General features: G+C 27.1%; 1 protein-coding gene and 1 long non-coding RNA gene across 4 annotated transcripts; one reads left to right on the top strand and one right to left on the bottom strand.

The window, feature by feature from the left end:
* Window positions 1-449: 449 nt before the first annotated feature.
* LOC133666238 (uncharacterized) lies at window positions 450-4,018 on the bottom strand. The gene is made up of 2 exons (XR_009830084.1): window positions 2,761-4,018; window positions 450-1,436 (listed from the first exon to the last, which is right to left on the bottom strand). It is a non-coding gene; the product is annotated as an uncharacterized LOC133666238 (long non-coding RNA).
* A 50-nt stretch (window positions 4,019-4,068) lies between these two features.
* On the top strand, window positions 4,069-11,101 carry LOC108001563 (integrator complex subunit 3). Of its 3 annotated transcripts, none has more exons than XM_062076170.1 (10): window positions 4,069-4,387; window positions 4,764-5,362; window positions 5,434-5,995; window positions 6,065-6,260; window positions 6,706-6,844; window positions 6,940-7,485; window positions 7,571-7,664; window positions 7,773-8,140; window positions 8,216-8,792; window positions 8,906-11,101. In XM_062076170.1, exons 1-10 carry the CDS (start codon window positions 4,313-4,315, stop codon window positions 8,978-8,980), a joined length of 3,231 nt encoding a protein of 1,076 aa, XP_061932154.1. In that variant the 5' UTR covers window positions 4,069-4,312; the 3' UTR covers window positions 8,981-11,101. The 3 variants fall into 3 exon arrangements, with proteins under 3 accessions (XP_061932154.1, XP_016918095.2, XP_016918104.2); XM_017062606.3 differs by having other exon boundaries at window positions 6,679-6,844; XM_017062615.3 differs by having other exon boundaries at window positions 4,071-4,387; window positions 6,682-6,844.
* The last annotated feature ends 405 nt before the right edge of the window (window positions 11,102-11,506 follow it).

The following is an 11,506-nucleotide window of genomic DNA, read 5'->3' as shown; positions in this document are numbered from 1 at the left end:
ATCTATATTATTTTGGAGATTTAATATTTTTATTAATATTACAATTTTTTAATGTGCATAAATAATAAAAAAAATTGTATTAATTATTGTTTAAAAAAGGGATTAAATCATTGAAATTGATGGACATTTTTCACAAGCTAAACTCTTATTACATGATAATTACTATAATTTTCTATAAATTATTTTTTATTCATTATTTTAAAATTAATAATTTAAAATATTTATGCATTATTATTAATATTGTAATACAATTATAAGAGAATATATTATAATTAAAAATCATACACATTAATTGCAATACAGACTGATAAATATTATAAGTATTATAGGTTTTTCTATTTATAATTCAATGCAATGAATTATATTAATTTTGATATAATAAATCAATATTTTAAAAAATGCATAATTAAATCTTTTCTAAATTAATTGTTAATAATATTTCATAATAATAATATTAATATTGTATTGTTTATTAATGTAAATTTTACATATGAATACATCTTTGTGTAAATAAATTCTTAAATTAGCATTCCAAGCAAAATTTAAGAAAAATTTTATACATATACACGCAATAAATATAAATATAAATTATGTACATACATTAAAATATAAAACAATACAACACATAGAAAAGTTTTATACGAAATATATAAAAAATACAATACGCGTTAATGAAAGATAGTAGTAATATTTTTTTTTCAGTTACATTAGCTATATATTAGATGTTGCAAAACTTTATCCATAGATTGAAAATTTGTTAAGTGTAAATTAAAAAAAAATGTATGTAGCTCATATTATTTAAGTACTCATTTTTTTGAATTATTTAAAATTAATTAACGAAAAGAAAAGAAAAAGCTTTACATATATTAATGAAAGAATACAATTCTTCATTAATATGAGATATTGTGTTTCATATTATTAATCATAAACATTCAATGTTATTAATCATAATATTATTTTGCATATGATTACAATTACAAATAAATTATTATGATTATAAAAAAGTAATTTAATGATGTGATAAATTAGGGTAAAAAAGTTAATGAAATAAATCGAAGTTTAAAATGATTATATAATTCATAAATTTTTACTGCAAAAATAATTTAAATAAATTGAATACATCAAGGATTATATATCATACATATCAAGGAATAGATTTTTATAAATTATCGATAACCTGTCCTTTCATTTTCTTAAAAGTTCCTTTTTATGTAATAAATTATTTATTTTGATGCTATATCAAAACAATTGAAGATTGGAAATCTATATATCATAATGATATAAATCATAATTTATGATGCATGATACTCTTATTTCAGATATCTGATTAATTTACATAATAATCATAATAATACATCTTTTATTCCATATGCTTTATATATTTCTGAATCATTCTTAAATAATCCAATGAATTTTCTTCCTCTTCATTGCCATCTCTAAAAAGCGTAGATATGAATCATTAATCATTCTGATTAGTATTCAATTTAATACAAAAATATTTGATTATTGAATAATTGACAATTCAAAAAGAAAAATTGGAATTTTTCATATTTTATCAAATTGAATCAAGAATTCCTTGAGAACTTTTTAAATATGATGAATGAGAATTTTTAAATATTTAAGAGCGTTTATCCTTAAAATAAATCTAGTTCTAGATGAAGAAAATTCTCAGATTGATTTATTAATAGTATCTTTAAGTATTTCCGTTGAACTCTTCCTAATTGTAGGGGTTGAATGAGATGTCTCTGGAGAACTGGGAGACATTTAAGAGTTAATATAGAAATGATTCTGTTTGCAAATACTTGAAATTTCTGTAGAGTACATGCTAATTAAAACAAAGAATATAAAACTAAAAAAACACAAATTAAATTTTTTTTTTCGATTGTTATAGAATAACATTCTTTCATTTTTTATTTTTTTAAAACATTTAATTTATTTTCTTTTAATTAAGTTTAATTAATTCTTAAGAAATGTGTATAAACGTGTTATTGTTTAAAAAAATTCTAATAAACAGAAATTTATTAATGACAGCAATAAATTATTTTTACTACATTTTTGGATATATTTTCCTCTTTTTTGTCTTCATCTTATACGAGACTATTCATGATATTCTCTTATGCGCATGCGTCCATTGACGTTTACAAGTATTATAGAAGTAGGGGATTAAATTCTATTTCACTTAAAATCTTCAGAATATAGCTTTAAATATTTTTGTTTCAAAAAAATTAATAATACATACTTTTTATCTCATATTTGTTTTTTTTTTTTTGATAATTATAATATAATGTGAAATCTATATTAAAATATAAAATATAAAAGTATATATCATAAAGATATTTTCTATGGTTTAAATAATACTATTTTTTATTAATAAAAATTATTATACTTTAGTTTATATATATTTTTAAGATCAAGTTAAAGTTATTTAAAAATCCTAGATTAATAATAATTTTTATAATTAATTTTTACTATAATTCGAACCAATTAAGATGTCATTAATAATAAGATGATAATAATAAAGATGTCATATAACATAAATAGTAATCAATTAATATATATCATTAAAACTTTATAATAAAAATTAAATATTTTTTATTATATTTATTAATATTTATAAAATTCTTATCTATATGAAAAAAAATTTGAATAAAAATTTCCTCGATTTAAATCATAACCAAGTAACAAAGAATAATGCAATAGGAGAAAATGATTATGCATATTAAAACAAGAAAGAGAAAGGAAAATGGATACCACGGATACCTGGAGGAAAACCTTATATATCATAATGGAATTTCAGATTCGTGACTCCTGCACTTATTGAGGGTTAGGTTGACGTTTCACGAAAGTATCGATGCGTAGAGATTTTATATATCCAACAAAATGTTATTAATATAATTACAATAAATACGTAAATTCTAAAGCTAGCACATGATTTTTGTAATCACAAAATAATAAGAATTTGAAAAAGAACGTAAATATGTCCACAAGTAACACAAGGAAACGAATAGCGGAAAGCGTAGTCGAAACATCCAATGCGATTAGTCGAATAGCCTCTTCATATATACAGATATGCGCATGCGCAGTTAAAGATCATAGGTACGTACCTATACTAAAAACGAAATGTAGATTTAGCCCCCTTATATTAATAATTTTCATAATTTTTTATATAATTTCATTCATAAAATATATTTGTTTTTAAAATATATGAATTTTTAAAAAAGTTACATACAATTATTCATATATTATTTTTAATATTATATTGTTTCTATTGTTACAATAATGATTGAGTTATTTTTATAAAGTTCAACGTAATTTAAAGTATAGATGCCGATGACCTCGTGACCATTCTTATTTCTTTTAAATTAATGTCATATCTTTTATTATTAAACATATTTTAATGATATGTTATTTTATTTAATTTATGTTAAATATTACAATAACTATATTGAAATATTCATTTATCTCTTATATTATAAATTCTAATCTTGAAACTTTCAAATTTATGCAACAGCTTGCTACAGTACATTCATTATTTACATTTAATTAACTAAAAATTAAGAAAAATTTGTTATTATAATTTAATACGAAAGATCTGATTTGATGTATATATATATATAAAACATTATATTTTTACAATCTATTTTAATAATAATAAATATTAGTATGTAGTTTATATAATAATTTGCAATATAATTATATGTATAACGTGTAATGTGTAATTCTATAGTCTCTACAAGAAAAAAGTAATCAATACATGGTCGTATGACATCTGAAATGAACTGTTTAAACGCGGGAAAAATAAACCCTTTTGCACGAAGTTTGGCATGACAAGTACTACATTGCTTCAACAGTTCAGAGACACTTTAAGGTGACCGTCCTCTCGATGAGCGCCTTTAATAAATACGTTCCTGCTAGCCGCACTACTTTTCTACGGTATCCCCACCAATATTATGTGTACGGGTTGGTAAATTGTGATTGGTCGAACCAATGATTGGTAATAGTGGAGGGGAGCAATCACGTCACGAAGTGAGGCCGAGAAGCGACGAGGCGCATGTATCAATGCGCAATCGCATCGGAACAGTTCAGGGAGTCGGGGAGGTCCGTGGTAAGGAATAAACAGAGTGAAGAGACCGCGCGAGAGACGAAGAGTGGGGAAGGAGAAAGAGAGAGAAAGATAGAGAACGAACAGGCAGTGAGACGATCACGATGCACGGAGGCGAGCACAAGCGGCCAGGGGCACAGGGCTGAGGGCTGAGGGCTCGACAGGGCCTGGAATAACGTTCACGGGACGGCCGTGGGCCAGTCAGCAGCTATGGAACAAACGAAAACTCCCGCGTCCCGATTACTCAGCACGAGTTGTATAGAGAATAAGGACGACTTAGAAGAGGTAACATAAATATTTCAAATAGTCACTGGATACGTATCGGGTGCTAGGGGTTCCGCCATTGTTGCGACGGTCGCGCACGTCGCTGACCGCGCGGCGCCACACGTCGAACCACGCGTCTTAGCGGCAATATTCGAATCATTTGCATAATTCTGAAATTAATTTCAGAATTATATCTAATATTCACTAATAGTTGATATTTAAAATTTAATAAAAATGCAATAATAATATATATAATCATATATAGATTTGCTAATAAAATATATTTATTAATGACACCAATGTGTTTGTGATTTCATTTGTGATACAAAATAGGTTATAATTTTATGGTTTTTTTAAATTTATTTTATATTCATTTATAAAACTATTTTTTTTTCAGAAATTTGAAAAATGTTATACGGTGCTCCAAAATTTGACTGCAGGATTATCTGAAAAAGAAGCCCATGATACATTAAATAATGCTGTGTGTAAGGATAAAACACACGAAGAAGTTTCATTGGGGTTGTTAGTAGTTATTTTAACAGATCCTCAAAGTGCAGCCAAAAGTTATAGAGACTTAACATTAATTACAAGAGATGGTCTTGCAATTGTGTTAGTACATCTTAATCAATTAGTACTTGAAAGATATTTACGATTAAATGATGTAACCAGAAATCAATTATTATGGTTATTAAGAGAGATGATAAGAACCAGTGTAGCTAGTGTGGATAATCTTTGTTTAAGTTTATTAAGGCATGCAGCTGGTGGTGATATTTCACCACGAAATTTGTTCTTAGTTGATGCACTTTTAGACATTTTTCAAGAAAATCGACCTTGGCTAGATAAATTTCCATTTTTAGTAGCATCCATTGTTTATACCTACTTACGATTAATAGAAGATCATAATGCACCTCATTTATCTGGTTTACGTCAAAAAGAAGTTACCTTTACTGTATCTTTAATAAGAGAACGTATGGTTGATTGTTTGGTTATTGGAAGGTAAATGATTAAAGATTTCTTTTATTGATATTTATAAAATATAAATAAATAAAAAAAATTAATATTTTTAGGGATTTGGTGCGCCTATTACAAAATGTGGCACGAATACCTGAATTTGAAGCACTTTGGAAAGATATGCTTCTTAATCCAAAATCTCTTTGTCCAAATTTCAATGGTGTCCTTCAACTTTTACAAACTAGAACTTCTAGAAGGTTTCTACAATCTAGACTTACACCAGATATGGAAAGAAAATTAGTATTTTTAACCAGTCAAGTGCGTTTCGGTAATCATAAACGATATCAAGATTGGTTTCAACGGCAGTACCTGGCTACACCAGAATCACAGTCTTTGAGATGTGATCTTATACGATTTATTGTTGGTGTTATCCATCCAACAAATGAGTTGTTGTGTTCAGATATTATACCTCGATGGGCAGTAATAGGATGGTTATTTACGACTTGTACATCAACCGTAGCTGCAAGTAATGCTAAATTAGCTTTATTTTATGATTGGTTATTTTTTGAACCTGAGAAGGATAATATTATGAATATTGAACCTGCAATTCTTGTCATGCACAATTCTATGAGATCCCATCCACCAGTCACTGCCACATTATTAGACTTTTTATGCAGGGTAAGTAATTATATGTGACTTTAATAACATATAGTTTTAAAATTACTGAAAAATAATTTTTGTTTACAGATAATACCTAATTTTTATCCACCTTTGACAGAGAAAGTAAGAAATGGAATCTTTTCATCTCTAAGACAAATTTTAGAGAAACGAGTTTTGCCAAGTCTTTATCCATTATTCGACAGTCCTAAGTTAGATCGTGAATTGAGGAGTAAAATAAGAGAAACATTCAAAGAATTTTGTTTACCACCTAATGCAGATCCTGGTAAAATTAATGCAGAATATTGCATGTCTATTTTATCCAGATTACTCAAAATTAGAGCACTAAAAATAGCTTATTATATTATATTAACATTATATTATGCACATTATATTAAAATTTTTTTTCATATTATATACATATTTAAAGTTTAAAAATTTATTTAATATTATTTAAAATATACATATAAATATTAATAATATGTAATATAAATATATTTATATGTATATATATATTTATTAATTTTATTCTATTTAATTATTATTTTAACAAATCACATATCTCAATAATATGTATATACATTCCTTTTTAAATATAATTTAAAACTTCTGATTTTTTTTAACATATTTTATTATTCACTGTTTTTTCAAGCTTATAGCACATTTATTGCTTACTAACTTTGGTTTTTGCATGATCTTTTAAGCAGGAAATAAGGTTCCTGTCTATTCAGGTAAAATGGAGGAACTAAATAAGGATCTTGCACCAGGAGCTACACTAGAAAATGCAGTAAATACATCAGTTGAAAATAATCATATAAATCAAGATCCTGAACCAGCTTTTAGTGATGAAGAAGAAGAAATGCCATTAAGGTCAGTCTTGTTTTTTTAAATTATTTAATTGTTAAAGTATTTTAATTGTTATATTAAATATATAATTATATCATAAATAATATGTAATATTATAGGATAGTGAATAAAGTTGAAGAAGAAGATGAAGAAGATGTTCCATTAGCTAATGTGAAATTGAAAAATGAACAAAAAAATGCAAATTGTGTTGTGAAGAAAGAAGATATTACATCTCAATTAAATTTAATTTTAGAACCAGAAGAGTTAAGGACTGCTATTGAAAGTTTGCATAGTGAAACAGACAATGAAGTGAGGTGTCAAACAATGGAAAGGATAGTACAAATGGTTGTAGAAGATGAAATAGATGCAGAAACTATACCAGCATTGGCTTCTTGCATATCAACTATTTTATCCTCACAAATTACATCTCAAATATTTCCATCAGATAATTTGAATGAAGAAGCCTTGACTGATAGTATAAGCACACCATTATTTGTTATGTTTCGAAATCAGTTTCAATTGTGTAAAGAAGAAGACAATAGGCGGAAACTTTTAGCCCGAGTACTTGCAGAGATGCAGAACATTCAACCAAGGATAGGTTACTTATTACTTTATTTTTTGAAAGTTTGGGGTAGAGGAGAAGAAAAACGAGAAGGTGAACAAAGGTTTGTAGAAATGAAAATTAATACATAAACAATAACAAATAATAAATAAAAGTATGTTTTTTATCCTATTAATTATTTGTTGCAGTAATGTATTAAATGATGTTAAAGCATCAGTATATAAAGATTTTTGTGCTCATAGAGAGAAAAAGTTAGATGCGTGTTTAGTATCAGATTTGAAGGTATGTAAGTAATTATTATATTTAAAAAATTGATCAAAATTTAAGTTTTTATTTATATTATTTAATTATTTTTTTAATGCATTTTTTATTATTTAATTTTTTTTACAGCTCTGTCACGAAGACAACATATTTATGCTATGTTACCTTGTGCCTGATGTATACATGGGATTTCAAAATGTAACTCTTGGAAATATTCAATTATTGCATTTGGTCGTTTCGACTGTTGATGCATGCCAATTACAAGAATTAGTTTGTCAAATAATGCAAGGACATTTGAAAATGTTAAAAAAGGAATCATTTACATCACTTTTGACAGCAAGTTTAAATTGGGAAACCTTTGAACAATATTGTTTTTGGCAACTTATTTTTGCCCATGATTTTCCAATTGAATATGTATTGCCTGTTTTACCTAAATTACAATTTCGAGATCACGCAGAAGCACTAACATCAATATTATTTATGCTTAAACAAGAAAAGTAATCAATACTTACATTATTTATTTAAGAAATTAGACAATTAAAATTTAATCTAATATTAATAATATTTAATAGGCCAACGTTAGAACTTCTGCGACAATTGCTTGCACGACAAAATGTGGATGGAGATATGTTTGTCGTAGCAGCATTACGTTACTGGTGTCGTGATTATGAGGAAAAACTCGGAGAATTACTTGCAAATCTTCTGAGTACTCGTTATCCTGCTACGAGTCCAAATAAACGGAAACGATCTGGCGCTAAACATAATCAACAGCCTGGTCCACCCACTGGTGAACAAGTTCTTGGTCATTTAGATCAATTACGACAACATTGTATGTCTTCTGCTGAATTGCAGCTTTATCATTCCGAAGGAATGCAAAGGGCTTTGCAACAAGCACAAGCAGCTAGTAGTGATTCTTTAAGAAAAAGTTATGGAGATTTATTTGCTCTCGCAGAAGTTAATGAAGAGAATGAACCTCCTCCACCTCCACCAACAAGCTCAGCACGAAAACATACAGCAGCAGCAACTGGAGGTGGTGGAGGTGCTGGTGGTAAAGGAGGTCATAGAAAAACTGGTGCTAATACGAGGGAGAGGTCTAGTTCAAAAAGGCCACTTCCTCGATATCATTTGGATAGTACATCTAGCAGTGAGGTAAATTTAAAAATAATGTAAAAAAATAATTTAAATTTATAATTCTTTTTTTTCTTTGATTTTATTTAAATTATTGTATTTTTTATTAACAAAATTCAATTGCGATAATATAGGAAGAAGAAATTGTGAATGTAAAACAAGCAAAAAAAAGAAAAAAAATTAATCCAGTGGGCTCCGATAGCGACTGACCACCCAGTGTCTTCAAATGTCACATGGACCACGTTATGTGTGTGCAGCAAGCTAAACTAGCCTTAAGAATAGTAAGATAATATAGTATACGTAATAGATCTAGCGCGACTTGTACATATAGTATATGTCAATAGTGAATGCGAAATAATGCTGATCTTACACATATTTCGCAAACGCTATGTAACAACTGTTGCCAGATTCTGTAATTTCATTAATTTCATTATTTGTATCAAACACATTCTAATGAAAGATATATTTACTAGAATGTATGTGATATTTAATGAGAAGAAAATTTATAAATACTGGTTATAGCTTTTCTAGGTAAATACATATGACAGATTAACTTGTCATGACAGATCGATATTCTGGATTCTGTTTTGGGTAAGAAAAATTTTATCATGTATCTGTCAGATAAAGTTACCGAGAGGCACAAAACTAGTCATAAATTAGATATACTCTTAAATTCAGAAAAATATGAATTTAAGAATTGGAAATTGAATCTGGCAATATTGCTAGAAATAAAGTGATACGAAATATCTTTTTTTGTAATCACTTTATTTCTAAAGAAAGAAAAAAATGAAGATCTGTCATCCATATCCAATTTTGTGGTTGGCATCAAAAAATGCGGGCACAATTGTGCTTAGTGTTATTAATAATTTGTTTATTAATTTTGCGATTAGTATAATTGACCCTATTGTCCAAATTTATTTCTTTTTCTTCTTCATTATATGATAATTATAAGACTCGCGTCTCACAAAATAGTTAACAAAGAAAAAATGGTTACTTTTGTTGCCATAAATTGTGAACGCAATTTATATAAATCGTTGATAGCTTTTTATTTAGAATTAAGGACCTTCTGCAGGAGAACAAGGATGTATTAAGAATTCCTCGTTCCAGCACGAAGCGTACAGTTTTACGACCAAATGTATTTTACGTCTGCGCTTAGTAAGCATAATCATTCTCAAGACGCAACAATTTTTATATTTTACACGATGCAAGGTCTATTCTTTTAATAGTTTTGTTTCTAAAACAATGACTAATGTCATTAATCTTTTTATGTTTCTATTCAAATATTCGAATTTAATTAACCAAAAGAAAAAAAAGAAAAAATACAAGAAAAATGTATTTTTTTCATCATAATATTTATAATGTATTTACAAGGACTGTATGTTCTTAATATGCAATGTTTATTCTTTATAAATCTGTCCTTTAGTATTTTTATAAAATAAATTTACTACTTTATATTAGATATGATTGGTATTGTTTCAGAAATGGATATTATTTAAATAATAAAATAAAGGAACATCTTCCATCGTGTATAAAACGAAGCGTCATGTACACTTAAGTCTTAGAAGAATGTAAGCGTGAAATATCACCGTTCACCTCTGTACATTTCCTGTAAAATCGGTTACTTGTATAAGTAACTGTGTTATGTATTTTCTAATTGTACATACCAGAGAGAACGGAATTTGTATGTTATGCATGAATGTTCGAGTATATAAATATGTACGAGAATTTTTCAAAATTCTAATTTTTTTTTCATGAGGAGTGTTTGTATTTCCGATTTTATCGAAAACGATTCATAATTCATTACGAACAGAAAGAAAAATAAGACGAATATCTCAGCCAGTACGAATGTTTTTTTAGTTATATGCGTACATTGTACGTACTAGCCATTTTTAATGGTGTATAAGGTGTGATAGTTGATATTGTTATTAGGTTTTTTCTACTTGTATATAAACTGTGACGTTATATGAAAAAATATTTAAAATCGATGACTGAATGAATGCAAAAGAAAGAATATATGAAGAATGAAAGGATATAGTACGAGAGGAAGAGAAAGAGAGGCAAACACAGACACATAAATAAAACAAAAAAAAAAAAAAATTAAAAAATAAGAAAAATTGCAAAATTAACAATGCGCGGGGCAATACGGAAAATAAATATGTAAACATTTAATGTTTTTAACGATCTTGTACACACGGATACACATGTAAATATATGAATATATTATCGTAACGCGAGCATAAACATTTAATGTTTTTAACGATCTTGTACACACAGATACACGTAAATGTAAATACATCGAAAAATTACCGGAAGTAAACCTGTGATTCCTATCGTTTGTTTCCTCTTTCTCTAGATTCTTCCCTCCCCTTTTTTAATTTTCTTCAGCGAGAATAATCGGTTTTGAAGATTGTCATAGTATTGTTCTTTTTATAGTTATGTGTATACATAATGCGAACAATATGAAATAACTATAAAACAACGTAATTACGCGCAAATTATATAACGAACAAATGAATGTTAAAAATTTTAAACTTGTTTGTAATATATGTACAATTTTTTACCGAAATAGTGACAAATTAAAGAAGAATGATAAAAAAATTCTATAAAGTTAAATCCTGCTACATCACATAATATCCGTAAATTGTACATTAAGCGCATTTGATTAAAATTACACGATTGATAGTAAAACATTTATATTACTATTCTCCATGTAACTTCTAAATTAAACCCATATC

The sequence above is a fragment of the Apis cerana genome, linkage group LG6 (genome assembly GCF_029169275.1).
Source record: "Apis cerana isolate GH-2021 linkage group LG6, AcerK_1.0, whole genome shotgun sequence".
Taxonomy (NCBI): Eukaryota; Metazoa; Arthropoda; class Insecta; order Hymenoptera; family Apidae; genus Apis; species Apis cerana.
Note: the sequence above shows the minus strand (reverse complement) of the source record. Positions and strands in the feature narration are given on the sequence as shown.

What these genes read in the sequence shown, in the direction of transcription:
- LOC108001563 (XM_017062606.3), top strand. Translation starts at nt 4,313, where the DNA reads ATGGAACAAACGAAAACTCCCGCGTCCCGATTACTCAGCACGAGTTGT. An exon ending in GATTGTTTGGTTATTGGAAG is followed by an intron (nt 5,363 to 5,433) that starts GTAAATGATTAA and finishes TAATATTTTTAG; the next exon opens with GGATTTGGTGCGCCTATTAC. An exon ending in GAAGAAGAAATGCCATTAAG is followed by an intron (nt 6,845 to 6,939) that starts GTCAGTCTTGTT and finishes GTAATATTATAG; the next exon opens with GATAGTGAATAAAGTTGAAG.